This window comes from Tiliqua scincoides, chromosome 2 (assembly GCF_035046505.1).
Source record: "Tiliqua scincoides isolate rTilSci1 chromosome 2, rTilSci1.hap2, whole genome shotgun sequence".
In the NCBI taxonomy this organism is placed as follows: domain Eukaryota; kingdom Metazoa; phylum Chordata; class Lepidosauria; order Squamata; family Scincidae; genus Tiliqua; species Tiliqua scincoides.
This window is the reverse complement of record NC_089822.1, coordinates 166,968,474-166,989,200: the sequence shown is the minus strand read 5'-3', so window position 1 is coordinate 166,989,200 and position 20,727 is coordinate 166,968,474. Positions and strand designations below refer to the sequence as shown.

General features: G+C 44.9%; 1 protein-coding gene and 1 pseudogene across 3 annotated transcripts; one reads left to right on the top strand and one right to left on the bottom strand.

Annotated features, from left to right (window-relative positions):
• The first annotated feature begins 1,828 nt into the window (after nucleotides 1-1,828).
• Nucleotides 1,829-1,947, top strand: LOC136642470 (5S ribosomal RNA; annotated as a pseudogene).
• A 12,622-nt stretch (nucleotides 1,948-14,569) lies between these two features.
• Nucleotides 14,570-18,476, bottom strand: TRAPPC5 (trafficking protein particle complex subunit 5). 3 transcript variants are annotated; one of them, XM_066615314.1, is made up of 2 exons: nucleotides 18,372-18,476; nucleotides 14,570-16,272 (listed from the first exon to the last, which is right to left on the bottom strand). In XM_066615314.1, exon 2 carries the CDS (start codon nucleotides 16,266-16,268, stop codon nucleotides 15,702-15,704), a length of 567 nt encoding a protein of 188 aa, XP_066471411.1. In that variant the 5' UTR covers nucleotides 16,269-16,272; nucleotides 18,372-18,476; the 3' UTR covers nucleotides 14,570-15,701. The 3 variants fall into 3 exon arrangements, with proteins under 3 accessions (XP_066471411.1, XP_066471413.1, XP_066471412.1); XM_066615316.1 differs by lacking the exon at nucleotides 18,372-18,476 and adding an exon at nucleotides 17,852-18,158; XM_066615315.1 differs by lacking the exon at nucleotides 18,372-18,476 and adding an exon at nucleotides 17,721-17,832.
• Nucleotides 18,477-20,727: the final 2,251 nt, after the last annotated feature.

Sequence of the window (20,727 nt, the reverse complement as noted above, 5' to 3'; positions counted from 1 at the left end):
AGATTGGTCCAAATTTAAGCCCCATCTTCCCTCATTAGGATGTTGTGACCCCAGAGTTACTGGGAGTCAGACTTGGGGTTTCAACCTGGCTGGGATTCAAACGCTGCATCCTCCAGGGACCAAAGTCTGACAGGGAACATAATGTCTGACACCAGGTTTACTTTGGAGTCAGCCCAAGTAGGTCAGTAGGACCCCATCATAGGTGTCTTGTACTGATGGGGGAACAGAGATTAATATGTGAATTAGTCTTCTGATGGCAATAAATGGGGTGCTTCGGCAGTTCAGGACTTTCTGGTCCTCAACCGTTCAGGTTGCTGATAGAAAAGGAGTGGGATACTCCTTCTAAAAGCAAAGTGGACTGGCCGAGTCACCGGAAGATAGACCAGACCAAATAGCACCTTCACCCCAAGTGTTCTCATTGCTGAACAGGAGGTTCAGGCCACTGACCTGTTTGTGAGCCAGCACTACAACCAGCTGCCAAGATTCTTTTCCAGGGAGAGATGCCAAGACTCAGAGGGGATGGATGCCCTTCATCTCCCTTGGCCCAGAGGCATTCTGTATCCTCTCTCATCAGACTTCTTCCAAAGGTGTCACTAAAGATAATGCTAGAAGTGGCAAAGGTCCTTCTAGTGGCACCCCATTGGCCCTGTTGCTCATGATTTTCCAACCTCAAAGAGCTCTCAGCATACCAGTCTTCCCCTGAGATCAGACCCACTATCTCAGGGTCCCATCATCCATCCTCAGATAGCCATGCTGCAACTAACTGTATAGAGGTTGAGCAACAAACACTGTCCAAATTAGGATATTCAGAGCCAGATCACAAGACCCTGCTAGCTGATAAAAGGGCCTCTACCAACAGAGTTTATAATTCTACCTGGAGGGTGTTGGTAGGTTTGGTGTTCTGAAAACCAGGTCCTACCAGAGAAAATTAAGGTGAGAGAGAGTTCCTTCAGTCAGTTCTGGATAAGGATCTGAGTACAACCCACTCTAAAAAGACAGGTATTGGCAATTTAATCTGATTTGGGGTATTCCAAGAGTAGGTTCCTGTCTTCCCATCCTCATCAGCATGAAAATTCATCAGGGGAGTGACCTTGTTCAATTCCCCTCTAATGACCATGGCTCTTTTGTAGGACTTTGGTTTGGTTCTCAAGACACTAATATGGTCTCCTTTTGAGTCCAAGGCTACCTGTCCTTTATAGATTCTTTCTCAGAAAACTGTCTTTTTAGCAGGAATAACATCAGCTAGATGGGAGTCTGAGAGCCCAATCCTATCCAAATTTCCAGCACTGGTGCAGATGCAGTGCAGCCCAAGGCAAGGCAACAAATGTTCCCTTATCTTGTGAAGGCCTCCGTAAAACCCTCCCACCGCAGGATGCAGAGCTCACCCCTTTGGCCAGGGCTAAACCCTGGCTACCCCTACACCACCCCTACACCAGGGCCACCCCTGGCCACCCCTACACCAGGGCTGGAAAGTTGGATAGGATTGGGCCCTGAATTGGCAGATTTTTCTATAGATAGAACCTGTATCTGTTTCAGGAAGACAGTGTGATTCTCCACACCAACCCTACCTTCCTAACCCAAGGTTAATTCTGCATTCCATAGATCTAAAATAGTTGTACTCCCATCTTTCTGCTCAAACATTTATCATCCTAGAGAGCGGGATTGGTACACTTTGGATGTGTGCAGGGCAGTGAGTTTTTTATATCTCCAGAACCTCTGCCTTCAGACACACGGAAGCTAGGTTTGTGCCTTACAAGGAAAACAAACAGGGACTTAAGGTTTCACCATCCACCAGCTACAGATTGCTCATTCACTCCAGATTGCTCATTCACTAAGCCATGCTGCCCTGCACATGCCTGATCTTGTCTGATATCAGAAGCTAAGCAGGGTCAGGCCTGGTTAGTACTTGGATGGGAGACTGCCTGGGAATACCGGGTGCTGTAGGCTTATACCATAGTCTTTCGAGACTAAAGGTTGCCAACCAACTAAGACATGCTGCTACTTCTGCAACATTCAGGGTGTTTCTGTCCTTGGAGGTGGTGTATACAACCACCACCTGGAGCTCCCCCCATATCAGGCTTTGATACAGAGACAGCCTTGACATAAGAACATAAAAACAGCCCCACTGGATCAGGCCATAGGCTCATCTAGTCCAGCTTCCTGTATCTCACAGCGGCCCACCAAATGCCCCAAGGAGCACACCAGATAACAAGAGACCTCATTCTGGCACTCTCCCTTGCATCTGGCATTCTGACATAGCCCATTTCTAAAATCAGGAGGTTGTAAATGCACATCATGGCTTGTACCCCATAATGGATTTTTCCTCCAGAAACTTGTCCAATCCCCTTTTAAAGGCATCTAGGCCAGACGCCATCACTATTTCCTGTGGCAAGGAGTTCCACAGACCGACCACACGCTGAGTAAAGAAATATTTTCTTTTGTCTGTCCTAACTCTCCCAACACTCAATTTTAGTGGATGTCCCCTGGTTCTGGTGTTATGTGAGAGTGTAAAGAGCATCTCCCTATCCACTCTGTCCATCCCCTGCATAATTTTGTATGTCTCAATCATGTCCCCCCTCAGGAGTCTCTTTTCTAGGCTGAAGAGGCCCAAATGCTGTAGCCTTTCCTCATAAGGAAGGTGCCCCAGCCCAGTAATCATCTTAGTCGCTCTCTTTTGCACCTTTTCCATTTCCACTATGTCTTTTTTGAGATGCGGCGACCAGAACTGAACACAATATTCCAGGTGTGGCCTTACCATCGATTGTACACTGAGCCAGAGAGAAAAAATGCATTCATGCTGGTCCAGCCGCACCTCTCAGTGACTTGATACAATTGAGCATAGCATCCTTCTTGAACACCTGGCTGAGATGGGGCCTGCGGTTATGGAGCCTCCAGCTCTTCCCAGTGTGGTGATCCCACAAGAAGGTGCTGGGATCTTTGACCAATGGAGTCTCAACAGGGTTTTGTTCTTTCCCCATGCTGCTAATACCTACAAGAAACCACTGAAGTTGGGATGTGGTGTCACCAATATATGAATAATTCCAGGTCTAATTTTCCTTACCATCTGGATTTATTCAGGCTATCAAGATTTTGCATTTATCTCTAGGGTCAGTAATTGATAGGTTGGAGCCAAAAAACTGAAAATTCAGACAAGGCAGAAGTATTCCTTGTTATATAAAAGCCAGACTGCCACCATTTTTAGAAAGGAGCCTCTGGACTCAGTATTGCTCTTCTGCTACATTTTGCAGAGGTGGTAATTAGGGCAGGAATGTATAGGAGTTTGAGTTATGCAGGGTTTGGCCACGATCAGACAGCATCAAAAAGATAAAAGAGCAAAAAGATAAGAGCATGGAGATAAAAAGAGCCAACTTTATTTTCCCCAAACAGCCTATGTGACCTCAGCAAGAAACAGGGCCCCTCGGAGTTAGTTAACATAAAGAAAAAAGATATCTCTCACAACTCACTTTATCTACAATCTGAGAATCTTTCAAGAAGAGGCCCCAGTTACATTTTGCATCAGACCTACTGATGATAAAAGGGCATGTTATGTACCACCCAAAGGCAGGAGATGATGTCACCCATGACGTACATAAGGGGAAGTGGAAAATTCCATCTTGAAATTACTCCAGATAGGGTGATGGGAGGAGGTAGAAGGAGGGGCCCAGAAGACATGACTCAGGTCACAGCCAAACTAGTCCCCAAGGGGATAAAAGATGTGACCTTATGGAGGATGGGCTGAAGCATCATCATGCTTCTCCCAGGCTCAGTGAGTTCAGCTGTCAGCCGGTTTATGAATATAAGAAGTGCCCTGCTGGATCAGGGCAAGGGCCCATCTAGTCCAACTTCCTGTATCTCACACTGGCCCATCAGATGCCTCTGGGAGCACATAAGGCAACAAGAATACCTATATCCTTTTGCCACACCCTTATACCTGGCATTCAGAGATTCATTGAAGCTGCATAAATTTTAAATGGGGAGACAGTCTGGTTAAGGGTGAGTCTGGAGTTCAAAAAAGTTAGAAACAGTGGTGAGGATAAAATATTTGGATATTTATATCCCTGAATTAAGGTGTACAACCAATTTTTAAAAGGTAATGTCTTTGTTGCTAGACAAAGACCATTCAGATGGTCAAGAATGTCAAGCAATATCTGTCCGATATGAAGATGGAAATGGATGAGAAAATTCCAAATAATGTCACTTCAGTGCAAACTTGCGTACAGTGCTTGTAAGTAAGACAAGTATTCAGGCCAGTGGTGGAATGGGCTCTGATAGCCTGTAGTGTTAACTTGAAAGAATGTTGAATCTTTGAGATCAGTGGTTCCCAAACAGGTGGGTCAAAACCCACCAGGGAGCTGGAAGAAAGCCATTCCCCCTTAAGGGCAGTGGCCCAGATATGGGTGCCCCGATTGTGCCACCACTAGGAGCAAGGGCTTTTAAACATATCTGGGAAGGTCACACTGACCTCTGGGAGGCTCACAGCCCACTCTGCTGTTCCAAATACCTCTGATCATATTGGAGCTATTTAGAGCAGTGGGGAAGCCTTCAGAGAGAACTGCAAGCCTCCCAGACCCTCCCAGAGGCCAACGCAACCCCCCAGGTACATTTAAAATCCCCTTGCTGCCAGTGGTGGCACGATCCCTCAGCCCACCCCACCCCCACAAATATTTATCATTGTTCCAAAATCCCAGTAGGAGTTTAGGAATTGCTGCTTTATAATATACATTTCTTTAACATATATTACAGTCTGGTAAATTACTGATTTTTTAAACTGAAAGTATAATAGATCAATAAACTGCCTAAATATTCATTCCCTTTCCCCCTAAAATAGAAGTGAAACACTAGCGAAAGTATTAGACAATTTTGTTTCAAGCACTCATTCAAGTGATGAACGTATGTGGTGACTATTAACAGTATTAACATGTGCAGTATGGATAAGTGAAAATTCTTATAGAGAACATCCCAATAAAGATGGAAGAGTGTACTGTATTGTGTTCTTTCATAAGCCATCACTGAGCTGCATGGATCAATAGATTCATTATAAGGCAGCTTCCTAAATAGCACACATTCAAATATGAAATTTAAATGAATAGTTTAACTTCAGAGGTGAGTTAATGTTGCACAGATGGCAGCATGACAAACACTATACAGTGTTTCTCAAACTGTGGGTCAGGACCCACCAGATGCGTTGCGAGCCAATTTCAGGTGGGTCCTCATTCATTTCAATGTTTTATTTTTAATATATTAGACTTGATGCTGCCATGGTATGTGACTGCATTTGGGGAAATGTTACCTGTACTTTTAACAAGCTACTATGTATATTATTTTAACAATGATAGTAAATGGGACTTACTCCTAGGTAAGTGTGGGTAGGTTTACAGCCTAGGATTGTTAAAAATACTCCTGCTTGATTATGTCACTTCCAGTCATGACATCACTTCTAGTAGGTTCTGACAGATTCCCGCTCTAAAAAGTGGGTCCCTAAATGCGTGAGAACCACTGCACAAATCTTTAAATTTGCTTAATGCACTTCTAGAGGCTTTCTGTGGCATTTTATGTCACATTCACATATTTTGCTTCAACCTAACAGAATACTGAATCAGCTACTGAATCAGCAGCTTTATATGTTGCAAGCCTAAAAAATTAACCTCTGAAAAATTGCCTGCTGTAACAGCAAGCGCATATCTAGCCCACTGACTACTGAAAAGTCAGTGGGTTTTCCCATGTTTGGGAAAGTACATATTATTATTATTTGACAAAGGCTGCAATTCTAACCACACTTTCCTGAGAGTAAGCCCCATTGAACAAAATAGGACTTACGTCTGAGTAGATCTAGTTAGGATTGTGCCCAAATTCACATCCTGCCTTTCCCATGCCAAAGCAAATGCCCAAGGTGGCTTACAAATCTCTGAAATAAAATGTACAGTGTATCACAACAATAAGCATGGCCACAGTACAGTCCTATCCCAATCCTAGTGCCAGAGTGACAGTATCAAAAATAACCCTAGTGGCCCCAGGTAGCCAAAGCAAGGAAACCTTTTCTTAGCTGTGCACACAGTACTGCCTTCTACTATTTACCTCTAATCATTTTTCACAATAGGCACATGAAGCTTTGTGCTTACCTTGTTTCCTGGAGGCAACCCCTCCAATTGAAAGGGTTTTTTAAAGTCTGGTGATGCTGAAATTTGTGATCCATTTTTTTTATATGTCACGAACTGGGATCTTCATTTGGTACAGCTATGTATTCCCTTTTTTCTGATGCCTCAGTGGTGCATTTACACAGCAGCCTTTGTCATGATTCTGTGTGATGATGCTAATGACCATCAGTTCATGCTTCTGTCACGTTCTGCTTCCACTTCATAAGCACCTGAGAGCTGCACTTAATCACACTTCTGCTGTAGATGGACAGGTAGCAGCAGATTTCACCAAACTGAGCATCATGATCAGAACAGAAGCAATATAACTTCTGTGAGGAGTTAAGTCTGCCACCTACCAGAAAGCCGGGCACCTTTCTGAGGAACAGCACTAGAGTTTTCAATGTGCACCTCACTAGGTGACCAGATGAGCAGGTTGTTGTTAAAATATTTATATACTTTTTTCAGCCAAAAAGTTCACAAAGCTTGGAATAATATGGATTTGGAAATCCAAGTTGAAAAGCATTATGTCAGGAAAGAGTCTATTTGTTGCAGGATAGAAAGAAGGCAATTCAAGAAATCTTGGTACTCAGGAGTGACAGTTTGCAGGCTTTATTTCATTGCAAGCAATGGGCATCTCAAGGGACTCATGTCCAAAGCATTGAAAACAATTTCCCAATATTAACTGGACCCTTTATAGCATTCTGGGTTCTTTGTTTAAAAATTTAACTTCCCATTGGCTGAAGTTTGACATCATAGATGGGGCTGACGTTTAATAGGCTATAGATAACTTTAGAGACACCTGATAGGCTTGTTTCAGGTTACAGTTCACATAAAAGGTAAAATTAAACAATTAAACATATTGAATCATAAAGTTTTCAAAAACCAGTAGAGTGTGCTATAACATCATCTATCCAGTGTTGACCCATTGTTGACCCTTTTTCACATCCATCAATTCAATTAAAAATTGTTTTGACAAGGTTTAGACTACTCTCATTAAAAGAGATGACACGATGCTCAAAGACAGGTGTGAAGATCTCACCTTTGGCAGAACTTCAGACCCATTTCTTGGCATACATCCCCTTCAGACTCATCCTAATTAGGATGGCCTTGCTTGAGCCTTGCTTGAGCTTATCTCTTCTGCATTTCTTCTGCATTTCTTCACCTGGGTTTAGTAAAACACTGTGGGGCCCTCTGCAAACCTCTGCAAAGCAAAGACCTTTAAACTTCCTTTAACAGTTTCACTAAAATCAAACATTTTGACTTCTATGTCTTAATTCTATATAACTATTGTAACCTTTTACTTTGGGTATATACTTTGGTTTGGAATCAAGGGTCACCATATGTATACTTTTCCTCCTAAAGCATTACAATAAAAGCTACAGAGATACAGGCAATTAATTAGTGAGTGAATGTTTTTGCCAAGACATCTCTGTCTCTGCCAAGGTCGTCTGCCCAAAACTGGTATTTGCTTACATTCCAGACTCTGAGGCCCAAGCATCTTTAGTCAGACTAGCCTTAATAAAATCAAGCAGCTCTTTACCATTCTGTGTGTTTCCATGTTTTAGTCAGACTTTTAAAATGATTCTTTCTTTGCTTATACTTATACTGGGCTATCCCGTGACTAGGGTCAAGGGTCACTGTGCCTCATATTAGACCATCACCTGCTGAATTCAGGGGCCATTTCATTCCTATTATGATTCTGGAGTGTAATAAAATTCAAAATTATTTGGTTCTTTTTCTTCACCATATCAGTGACAAAAAATTAAGCAAGAGGCAAGGCAGAAAAGCATCCAAAATGTCTCCAATGCCTTTGAGGTCAGCAGGCCAGACTGCCAAAGCCTTCTTCATCAGCAAAATGATGACACTTTTATGGGTGCAGGTTCTTCTCAAAAGTCAGAAGAAGTAAATAACAAAAAAATAGGCAGAATATATCCAGGGTGTCTTTGCATTCCAGTTCTCCTGTTTCTCTCAAGGCTCTCCCCTCAAAGGTAGGAGCAGCCACGTGCCAGTCTCTATACTACACAAGAGCATTGCATTCAGAGTTCTTAGTTACTCCGCTTCAATAAACTCAGAGATGTATAAAGGAAATATATGTTTCATGGGGCAAGGAAAATAAATTTAATGCAAAAGGTCACTGTTTCTGAAAATGTTTTAGGACAGCTTTTAATGTTACTTCTTTTCCAGTCACCATAGGTTGTATCTGAAGAAAATTAATTCTGATAGGCATTGAAGTCAATAAAATAAATTAGTTATGTCTATCTTAAGTTCTGTTGATGTCAGTGATACTTAGGACCCAATCGTGTGCTGAGCCAGTGCAGTGGTGACCTCCAGTGCCAGCACTGGGTGTCATAAATGTGCCATAAGACACTCCTGCAACACCCTGTGCCAAGTCAGCACCCAGCACCAGTGCCAGTTGCTCCACGCTGCAATGAGGGCTTTGGGGGTGGGGGGGGAGGAGGTATACCAGAGAGGGGAAGGGTGGGGGGTCAGAGTGGAGGGAAGAACTAGGGCAGGAAGGAGTGGAATCAGTTGAGCTCATGGAGTCTCTCCAGTCTGCACCAGCAAAATAGCCAGCGCAGACTTGAGAAGCCCCATGGCAGGACTTGGGGCTTTCCTTGAGGAAAGGGGACAAAAGTACCCTTCCTTCAAGGAGACCTCCGGCTGCTGCAGGGTGTCAGGATGCAGTGGTAGCCACTTTGGCGCCACTGCACCTGGCGGCAGTGCCACCTTTAGGATTGGGCTGTTAGTAAGAATTCACTTTCTTTAAAACACAACCTTATATTTATATTTGATGTCTGACCTTGGACTTTGGGGCAATTGACAATTGCTGCTTTATGCTTTGGATAGCCAAGAGGTTGAATTTTTTCTTATTCATGGGATTAACTTTCCATGGGAAAGGTATTATTCTTGTAGAATAGTAGGTATATGTTCATTTTTAATGTTGGTTTTCAGTGTTAAAATAAAGGAACCACACGTGTGTCCTTTTGTTTGTTCCATTGAAAGGTTGCCAAAAGTATCCCTTGCTAGTATTCTTCTCCATAAACATGTGATTTTTGTTAACTTCCATGTAAATACATGAGAATTGCTTTGCCTTTTAGGGTGCAATGCTAACTGTGCCCATGGCCCGTACAAGTCCCTTGCTCCAGGCTGGGACAGTTGCAAACATGCCATAAAGCACATTTGCGCCTCCTTAGGAGAAAGCCGTGCCAGCACACAGAGGTGTGCCGGCCCACAGAGGCCAGATCCAATCTCTTTGGCCGTGAGGGAAGGTACGCCTGCCCGCGCTGGCAGAGCTCAGCCAGTGCAGGAGTCTGAGGGGAGTGTAGGAAGGGTGGGGAGGAGGCAGGAAGGAGGCATTTCAGGATGGGGAGGGCAGGCAGGGAGTGGAAGGTGGGGCTAGGATCTGGCAGTGCAGAGTGGCTCCTGGCTGCTCTGTTCTGCACCACCACTTTAGGTGGTGCAAATCTGAGTAGACCCATTGGGACTGCTGCAGCTGTACCTGGGGTAAGGGGAATTTTTTCCCCTTGCCTTGGGCCAAGGTTCAGCCAGCCCAAAACATTTGCTGGGTACAGCGCAGGCTGCCTGTTCCAGCAAAAGTTAGGATTGTGCTGTTAGTTAATTTCATTTGCTTGACTTGGTCCCAGGTTTTTTCTTTCTTTCTTTTAGAAACAGCCTTGTTCTGATAAAGGTAGCATTTACTCTGCTTTCTGTTAACATCTCAATACAGAACCAAAATCAGATGATCTGTTTTCCACCTAATTAAACACCTATATCTCTGTAACTATTTACTTAAGTGCAAGTTATATTCCCTTTTGCACTATGTACAAATACAACATTATGTTTAAAAAACAAAACAAAAAGAGCACTCCTTTCCTTGTCACTGTGTTGTTTTTTATGTTCCTTTCTTTGTACAGGTCCAGCCTATTTATACACAGATTTTTTATACACGGATTTGACTCAACGTGCTGATCCCTGGAGAAGAGAAAAAATGCACCCCTTTAAAATCAGTTTTCAAAACTGAACAGTCCTTTAACAATAGCCTCCTTTATGAGAGAGAGAGAGAGGAGAGAGAGAGAGAGAAGGCAGCTGGCTGACAATCCATCAGTCCTTCTCTCTCCTTCGGACCCCTCCCTTCCCCCAGCAAAGAAAGAAAGGTGATCATTCTGCATTGGTGAAGGGAGGGGCTGAGTGAAGTGCTGATGGATTGTCTTCTTAATGACTGTTATCTTAGAGTCAAAAGGTCAGCAAGTCTGTTTTTCAATCACTGGAGCAAAGAAACTTTGTTTTTTAAATTGATTTGCTATAGTGTGTTTTTTTTAATCCATGTGAGTGCTTGGAACAGAACCCACATAAATAATTAGTCTCAACTAGTAGTTGGTTACTGTCAGAGATCTGATAACTGCAACCAAATTAATCTTTCTGGCTCTTACTCATCACTTGCTAGTCAAACTAGCAACAAAAACAGTAGACAGCGAAGTTATGGAATAGGTGATTATTTGCACAACAAAATCCAGCAGATGACTAGCAGGAAAGTACTGCACAGAGAGAGATGATGCCGGAGACAAGGCAGATACTTTGCACGAGCCCAGGAAACGGATGATGTCCCTCGTTGGAAGAATCAGGGACAGGAGTTTCTCCAGGGAAAGACTAGCTCTCCTTTCTGTCCTGGAGGCAGAATGCATGCCAGAGAGGGACAGAAGTGACATAGATAGTAATGCGTTGCCTACAGCTAGTAGCCATGGAAACATACACTCTCAAATCTGTAGTGTCCACAGTTGATGTAGAAGACTGAATGACTCATCATTCAGCTGGTGTCAGACATAGTTATTCTGTTCATGTGCATTCAGATATGTTATATATGTTCTCTAGTTATGATTATGATTATTCAATTTTCACACAGTCAAGTTGTTTTTGACTGGATTTTATATATATCCACCTATCAAGTCCTTCCCAAGGGCCTAGGATAGACAGCTATTTTTTGTTTTTATAGTTACGTTACAAATATCACTGTAGTATATGTGCTGTTTCTAGTACATTTATGTAGGCAACCTTCAGTCTCAAAAGACTATGGTATCGCACTCTGAAAGGTGGTTTTGGAACATCGTCTAGTGTGGCTGAAAAGGCCAATTTGGAAGTGACAGTCCCTTCCACACTGGGAGCAAGTGCAGTCTGTCCCTGGTCTGTCTCCCTGGCTATGGGTCTTCCTTCTTTGCCTCAGACGGTTAGCCAAGTGTCTCTTCAAACTGGGAAGGGCCATGCTGCACAGCCTGCCTCCAAGCGGGCCGCTCAGAGGCCAGGGTTTCCCACTTGTTGAGGTCCACTCCTAAGCCTTTTGTATTTGACTGACGATGCTTGTACTTATCCCAATGGTGTCCAAATGCTTTTCCAGATGTTTTGGGATAGCGCCCAAGGCCCCTATGACTATTGGGATTACTCTTGCTTTCCTGTGCCCCAGTCTTTCAATTTCTATTTGTAGGTCTTTATACTTGGTGATTTTCTTCAGTTCCTAATCTGTAGTTTTTAGAAAAGTATTTAATGAAAGAGAAATATAAAATGTGGCAATTGTTCACCAAATGTGTATGATGTGCTACCTTCAAGTGAGAAGAGCAGTGAAGGAGGACCATGGCCACAAAAATAGTTTCAGAGAACCATGAGGGAGTAGCAGTGGCAAGGAAGCATATTACCCTATGTGCTGATCCCACAACAGGTGCTTGAAAGAGCAGGAATAGATTTCATATAGACCGCAGTCTCCAAACTATGGCCCAGGAGCCATATCCCATCTGTCACAAGATTTTATCTGGCCCGCAGTGTCCAGGATCCAGGCCAGGGCCCTGCTCAACCAGGCAAGCTCCCAGCCAGGGGGTTTTCCAGAGTGGCTGTAACAGCATGTGGGGCCTCCTACATGCTTCTATTTTATATTGCTCTCTTGTCCCCTTTGTCGTTTTCAGCTCAGATTGGCAGATGGAGAAAATTACAGTCTCTGGTTCTAATCATTCACCTCAGGTGCCTGCTGTGAATGGGACTTTATTCATCCTAGCCTGTTTACTCAGCAGGCATTCTGAAATGTTTTGGCGTCAGGGCATACAATTTCTCTTCCATTTGCAACACTGATTTATAACACTTTTTAAGTTTCCCCCTCCTTACCAAGAGTTCTAAATCTGTCTTGGATATGACAAGCTTTATACGCCAAACTAGCAGCAGAATAATAAGAGTACAGTAATTAAAAATATAATTTAAAATGTTGCTCGAGTCTTTAAGCCACAGATTAAAACTCATTGTAGGATCTAATCCCAATGTTTCACTTTCAACTGTGGAAAGCATCGTCAGGGGGTTATAAGGAATTTTTACCCTCTCTCATCTGTTCACTGGCAACTGGTTTAACTGCCAGCAACTGTTGAATTTTTAAAATCTTACTTACATTCTTTGCCTGTTCATTGTTACCACAATTTCCTATATAGGTTTCTCCTCAAAGTTTTTTTATTCTAGTATATTTAAGTGCTGAATAGAATCTACAGAGAGGCCACTGAAATTCAAAAACATAAAAACAATATGAAGAAAAAAGAAGAGACTTTCAGTATAAGTAATGCCTGGGTTCCAGCACTCAAATACAGGTCCAGCCTTGTTATACACGGATGTGACTCAACACGAATGGCCACTGCAAATGAGAAGGAATGTGCTGATCCCTGAAGAAAGGGAAAAATGCACCCCTTTAAAATCAGTTTAAAAAACTGAACAGTCCTTTAACAATAGCCTTCTTTATGAGAGAGAGAGAGAGAGAGAGAGAGAGAGAGAGAGAGAGAGAGAGAGCGCAGCTGGCTGACAATCCATCAATCCTTCTCTCTCCAGGCCACCCTTCCCTTCCCCCTGAGCAAGTGAAAGAAAGGTGATCACTTTGCATTGGTGAAGGGCTGAGTGAAGCACTTTTCTAAGAGCTTGGAGGATGACTGATTGATGGATTGTCTTCTTAATGACTCTTATCTTACATCACAAAGGTCAGTAATTCGGAGCAAAGAAACTTTGTTTTTTAAATTAATTTGCTATAGTGCATTTTTTGCCATTCATGTGAGTGCTTAGAATGAAACCCGCAGGAATAAGGAGGCTCAACCTGTATACTAGAATAAAAGATTGAGGAGAAAACTATATAGGAAATTGTGGTAATGATGAACAGGCAAAGAGTGTAAGTATGACTTTAAAAATTCAACAGTTGCTGGCAGTTAAGCTGGTGGCCAGTTACCAGATGAGAGGATACAAATTCTTTGCAACTCTTCTAGATGCTTTTTATAGTAACTGTGGCATAAAAAGGTCATTTGGCACCCCCATACAATGAAATCATAATTAATTAATATATAATATAATTAATTCAAATATATTACTAAGCATTAATACATTATCAATCTCTTGCTATGAAATTCAGCATGCTCTGACCTAATAATTGACAGCCCAAATAATTGACCTAATAATTGACAGCCCAAAGACAGCCCGAGAACAGCTGCTGCCAGATCCTGTGCACCTCGGGCAACTGTAGGTAGCACTTTGGGAGAAGGGGACCTATGTCCCCTTCTCCCGGGTAAGGGAAGCAACTCCACAATGGGGCTACTCACTTTACCTCCCGGTAAAGCTACCGCCAAGCCCCACACGAACACCTTGGATCCAGTGAAGCAGAGCTCCACAGACCCACCTCCCTCCCTCCCCCCAGTGCACCTCCCCATCACACCTCCCCTGGCCCTCCCTCTGCCCCCACTGGCCTCCCCCCTCCCCGGAACACCTCCTCCCCAACCCTGCTTACTGTGCTGCGGCTTGGCAGTCTGTGAGACCGCCGAGTGGTGGAGGCTGGGCACCCACCCCGCACTAGCCCAGTGCGGTGAGGCTCGCAAATGTGCCATAAGGCACCAAGGCACGAAGCCACGGCACCGAGCCCAGGATTGGGCTCCGAGACAAGGAAGCAGTGAAAAAATAACATGGAAAAAAAGCTGAAATATGAATGCTGACAGAGGAAGATGAATGTATAAACAGATTTAAAAACCTAGTGAATTAGACAACTTTTTTCATAAACATTTCCTAACAAAACTGAATTAATTTGAGCACTGGGTTGTAAGCAATAAAATCAACAATGACAAAATATTAAACAATTTTTTGTTTTATAGCAGCAAGTAGGGAGGCAGCATGTGCAGCTGAGCTGAGCTAAGCAGCTACGGCCACCTCTCCCCCCAAGATGCCTCGGGACGCCCCTGGGGGCTTGCCCCGCCTCCCAAGGGAGTCCTGGCACAGACTGAATACATCAGTCCCAAACGCTCAGTGGAACTGGTGCCAACATGATGCTTTTGGGACAGAATACCCCTGCTACTAGTCATCATGCAATGTCCTGGATACAGAACAGGGACATCATAAATAAGTTCCACTCTATTTAAGGACAGAGACAAAGAATACCCTAAAAAGACTTTTTAACAAAGTTTATTGACTGAGCAGACAGATTCTTCAGAATCTTTGGTGTAGTTATTTAGTGGAATAATTTGAAACTTATCGGTATAAAGAAAAATTCTGCAAGTAAGCTTCTATCAATGACATTTTCTAGGCAGTTAATCTTGTTCGTATTTTAATAAAAGATGCAAATCCTTAGGTTAGAGTTGCATTTTGTTCTCCACACAGCAATTTCTAGGCTATGCTCTGTGAGAAGGACAAATTGTACTAATAGGAAAGTCCTTTAGGCCTAGACTTTGAGACAGTTCTCAAAAGAAGATCTAACTTATGCAGCTTTCAACCCTGATACTGCTGCGGGCGGGATGGGGGAAGGCAGACACTGTACATTCTGGATTTAGAGGTCTGCTGCATTTCTCTGTCCAGATCAGGAATAGTGTATGTACCAGAGGGCACGCTTCACATAGAAAGATACAGCTCCCATCTTCTGAAGTGTATACGGCTCAATGACTTCAAAGACTGCCAGAGCAAAATGGCTAAGAAGTTAATGGAGTGCAACTGGGATTACCCCGTCCTAACCTATACTTGCAAGCAAGACAAGAAGCAGAACATAATACTCAGTGGTAAATGATCAGAGCAGTAACAGTGTGAGCACACAGGCTTCACAGATCATTCTAAAGAAAACAGGCCAGTTACGTACACCATTCATTCATATTTCTGAGTAGCAACTTTGGCAGGGCAGGGCAGGGCAGGAACAAAGAAATGCAACACAACAAAAACAAAGGGAAGCCTCACATCAAATCACCCATTTCTCCACACAGTTCAACTGCTGCCAAGAAGGGCTAAATTTCCTCTTGGCAAGGAAAACAATGATCTCCATTTTCTCCAACTCTAAATCACTGCCAAGAGAGAAAGAAGAAAATTCAAGGTAGATACCCGGAAGTAAAAATGGCCCAAGGTGATCTGTACCACTGCTGTAGAAAAAATGCACATCTGCAGCAGAATACAGAACACAAGTCATTTGCTCTGATACAGATTGGACCGTGTTCTCCCTCAGTATACACCACCCAAACACAGCCAGGGCAGTTTTTTCAGAGTCATTTTGAATACATACATACACAAACAACTCAAATTAGTGCCCAAATGATGCACTCAGCGTCCATCCAAGGCTTTGTCACGTGCTATAACAGACTCATCAAATTTGATCATGAGGGTGGTGCCCTTGTGCCAATGGGCTGTGACTTTGGCAGGGAAGCCACTGCAAGTGAGCATGGCCTCCACAATGCCAGCTGTAAAAGAAGCGCAGTTGAGTGTGCTGTTCTCCTTGGGGACTGAAATATAGGTGTTGATGAGGGGCTCCTTCTCAATGATGTAGTAGGTTTTGTCATCATCATTGGCTTGTTCCAGCTTGTCAGCTTCCTTCCCAAAGAGAGCTTTCCACACAGTCACTTTGATGAAGAGCAAGATATTAATGACCTTGGTTTCTCGTTTTCCATTTTTCTCCCGCATCACCAGCACATCCAGGATACGAGCTCCCACCTGCTGACCCAGTTCAGAAAGCTTGTTCTGAAGCTCAGAAACAGAATAGACCCGATTCTGGCAGTACTGCACAATCTCAGAGAACAGTAGCGAAAAGGCACTGAGACTGACATCTGTTTTGGGTCGGGTGAGTGACCGCTCAAGGATAGCCGACTTACCACGAGTAAAACGTGCATCCATGATACTACAAAGAGAAACCATAAAGACACAGAGAGAGTTATTTGAATTGAAAGCATTTGGCCTGAATCAATATTATAATATTTAAAATGGGTTTTCACCTTGTACAAGTGTTTCTTAATGTTACTTATTTTCCACAGGAGGTCAGACATATATGCCAGTCTGGTGTACAGTACAGGTTAGAGCAGAGAAGGCCAACCTACAGTACAGGTGCCACTTAGTGGCACACAGAGGTGTGTGGAGCGGTACAAGGGATACCCATGAACTTTTAAAAGCCTTGTAAAAAGCTAGCACCACCTAGAGTTGGGGGGGGAGTGGCTGCATAGCCCCACTCAGCATTATAGTTTGGGTGCAAAGAAGCAAAGCGGAAACTGCTGCACTGCATGTGTGCTGGATTGTTTATTTGCACTTTTGCAAGCCCACCAACTCTGCTGGTTCAGCCAGCAAGAAGTACTAGCATAAATTGACTGAACTTTGATGTTTGTAGAATCTGGTTTACAGATAAGTCAGAAGTGCTACACAGACTTTAAATAGCAGTTCAGAGGATTCCATTTACTTTTTAGAGTTGCATTTCTGCAGTTTGGGGGGAGGGGAGAGAGAGAGAGAGAGAGAGAGAGAGAGAGAGAGAGAGAGAGAGAGAGAATGCCACTCTCAATCACCTTACTGCTTTCGATCTGTGCCTATCAGCTGCCAGCTGCTGGTTGGGCTGATAAAACCCCTTTAACTTTAAAGGGTTTTGCAGATTGCTAAACATGATAAGGTACAGTAGCAAGCAGTGAGGCAATTGGGAGCTACCCACACATACACTCTCCCCCCTCACCCATTTGTGGGGACAGACAGGCAGAAGAGCTCTGAATTGCCTTGCTGCTTGGGGGGGGGGAAGGGGGTAGAATGTGTGTGTAGATTCCAGTCACCTCACTGCAGTTTGGGGAAGGAGTCATTTCCCATTAGTTCATTCAAAGACTGTGGCCTGATATAAACCAATTAGGAGAAAGGATGGCTTGAGTGGCATGGCCAAGATACAAAAAGCCTAAAGGTGGTACATGTCATAAAAAGGTTGGCCACCACTGGGTTAGAGTGTTATATCAAGATGGTGAGGCTTGGCAGATCCCCCCTCAACTATAAAACTCACCAGGTGACTTGAGCTAGTCACCACCTGTCAGCCTAAGCTGAGGTGGTAGGGAAGTAGCTCAGTCAAAAAGCACCTGCCCTGCATGCAGAAGATCCTGGGTTAAATCTCTGGCATCTCAAGAAGGGTGGAGAAGGATACCTGAAACTCTCAAATCCTCCAAGAGCTACCACTACAGACAACACTGGTCTTGATGAACTAACCACCCAATCAGTATAAGGCAGCTTGCCTTACTTCTAATTTACCTCACTGATTTTAGTGAAAGCAAAATCAGAAAGAAAAAAAAATTCTGTCTCTAAGAAAATCAGGCACAAAGAAAGCAAGACCTATTTTTATGTTTTGAACATCTAGGTGAGGCGACCAGCAAAGTCAGGCAAGCAGGTCCTGTCGAGGCCTCCTTCCACTTGCTGTACGTTTACCCTCCACTGAGCCTGACTCTAAACGTTGAGAGCATCACCCTTGTGGACGTTGACCCAGCACAGTCCAACGACAAGCCCAGGCCTGGCGAGCAACTCTCAGTCCCACGTCTCCAGCGCAGACACGAGCCCTTTCCGGGCTGGATGCCCTGCCTGGGCACTGCGCTTCCGGGAGGCCTCTGCAGACCCCCCACGCTGCTCCCCGCCTCAGGAAAGGACCGCAGCTGCAGCAAGCCCTGGACCTGGGTAGCGGTGGCGTGGCGGGAGGGGGGCGGAGCACTCAGCCTGGCAGGGAGGTGGGCGAGCGGCCCCTCCCTTCGGAGCCATTCCCGGCGGGGGGGACAAAACGGAGCCGTACGGCTTTCCCCCTCCACCTTCCGGTTCCGTTTTGCCCCCCCGGAATGGCTCCGAAGGGAGTGCTCCGCCCCCCTCCAGCTACGCCACCTCTGGGCAGTCCTCAGGCAGGCTAGCTATGGAGAGCAGGGGGAGGAGAAGCGCCCCAGGCGTGGCGGGTGCGGAGCCCTGCCTGTGCCCCCCCCCCAAGGCCCGCTTCCCGCTCACCAGCCCAGACGCGACTCTCAACCGATGACAGCTCCTTCCGCGCCACGCTTGACGGCCGTCGGAAAAGGGAGGCGCCGAGCGGAAGCGGTAAGAACCCGGAAGCGTTGCTGTGGCGACGGGCCCTCGGCCCCGCCTGCTCGTATCCGTCGTCACGTGAGAAGGCCGCGCCTCCTCAGAGGGCGAGTCGAACCCAGGTTCGAAGGGGTGTACTGTGTGGGCGTGTGCGAAGCTCCGGATGAAACAGGCTCGGCGGAAGAGGAGAGGTCGAGAAGAAAACTCTATGGCGACCCAGTGGGTAGACAGAACTTCCGGTGTCTTCTCCAGAACCACTGGCGGTTGTACGCATGCGCACTGGCTCCCCCGGCATTCCGCATTCCGCTTGCGCTGTACAGTAGGAGGAATTTCGTAGATGCGAAGACCGCCTGCAGCCGAGCGGAGGAGGCCGGCGCGTCTCTGGCTCCACCTGGTGGCCGCTCTTTGTAACCGCAGCCGTATTTTGGAAAACTGGCATTGAGTTGCAATGATCACAGTCAGGCTAGTCAAAGTGTCTAGAACGGTGGTTCCCAAACTGGGTCGGGACCCACTGGTGGGTCACAACCTGATTTTAGGTGGGTCGCCAGAGCCTTGTGGATGGATCAGATTAATTTCCTCCAGCCTTGAGGCTGTTCAAGAATCAGATCCTGTAGCAGCTCAGCTTGTGCAGTTTGCAAGGAGGTGTAAAGACAGGGAGAGAAATGCTGGAGAGCCCAGGCCGGGGCAGCTTTCCAGCAGGGGTGCAGCCATAAGGGAACAAGTGTGCCCATACCTTGGGGAGGCCTGTGTCTGCCCCCCATCACAGGGTGCAGCACACACCCCACTGGCATGGCTGCACCAGCACTGGAAAATGGGATCGGCTGGGCCCTGAGGCTCTTTCCTCTGGTTATTGTTGCTTATAAATAAATAACATGTTACCACATTTCTTTCTAGGCCTCCTTTTCTTTAAAATCTGGAACACCCAGGTGGAGCCTGACAGTGTTGTTTAAAAAAGTGGGTCCCAGTGCTAAAATGTCTGGGAACCTCTGAGCTAGAGCACTGGTTCTCAGATGTTTTAGCACTGGGACCCACTCTTTAGAACAACAGTTTGTCAGGACCCCCTGGAAGGGATGTAGTGGCCAGAAGTGACATCAGCAGGAAAACTTTTAAACCCCCCCCCCATACAACAAAATCAGATTAAGTAATTTTAAAAGTTATACAATAAGGATAAGTTAAAAAATTTATTTAAAATAAAGAACCCTTCTCACCTTGCCCTGCATGTAGGCATCCTTCAGTCTCGAAAGACTATGGTATCATGCTCTGAATGGTGGTTCTGGAACAGCGTCTAGTGTGGCTGAAAAGGCCAATTCGGGAGTGACAATCCCTTCCACACTGGGAGCAAGTGCGGTCTGTCCCTGGTCTGTCTCCCTGGCTGTGGGCCTTCCTTCTTTGCCTCAGACTGTTGGCCAAGTGCCTCTTCAAACTGGGAAAGGCTATGCTGCACAGCCTGCCTCCAAGTGGGCCGCTCAGAGGCAAGGGTTTCCCACTTGTTGAGGTCCACTCCTAAGGCCTTCAGATCCCTCTTGCAGATGTCCTTAGCACCTTGCCCTGTTGGTCTGTTTTTTTAAAAAAATCCCCCAAAGGCTGCAGTAAAAGCATATAGTTCGTAGCCTGTTCAATGTACAGATCTGTAACATTTCCCCAAATGCAGTCACATACCATGGTAGCACCAAGCCTCATATACTAAAAATAAAATGTGGCGTGCATGAGTTAAAATTAAAAAAATGGGGTTCCCCAGGGTGTATATTTGTGCACACATTCATGCACTGGCAGGGACAGTGCATCTTCTGGGACTTCTCCTGCTGTTCCTCTGTGCTGCCCTCTACCATTCATCCTAAACAAGGTAAGGGCACAATCTTAACTAGGTCTACTCAGAAGTAAGTCCTATTTTGTTCAGTGGGGCTTACTCTCAGAAAAGTGTGGTTAGGATTGCAGCCTAAGGTTTTGTTTTTTTTTAAACTAAGCTAATAGGGCTTTTTGAAATAAAAGCTAGAGCCCTAATGAGTTGTGGGTAAGGGAGTGGATATTTAAAATGAAAGGGAAGTATAAGATTGAGTGGGGAAAGAGGGTCAACTTTTGTGGGAAGGGATGTTTAGCAGGTTAACCTTTCATACACTAAGCACTTTGTTGTTTTGCCTGCTGCTTCCCTTGGTGGCTCTTTGTAAAACTTTTCTCCTCTGGCACTAGCCAAAAGGAGACTGTCTTTCCAAAATAGGATCATTGTATAGTGCTTGCTTGCTTATTTTTTAGGTTTGCAATTTTATAATGCAGAAATTAGTTGTTG

What these genes read in the sequence shown, in the direction of transcription:
- TRAPPC5 (XM_066615314.1), bottom strand. Translation starts at nt 16,268, where the DNA reads ATGGATGCACGTTTTACTCGTGGTAAGTCGGCTATCCTTGAGCGGTCA.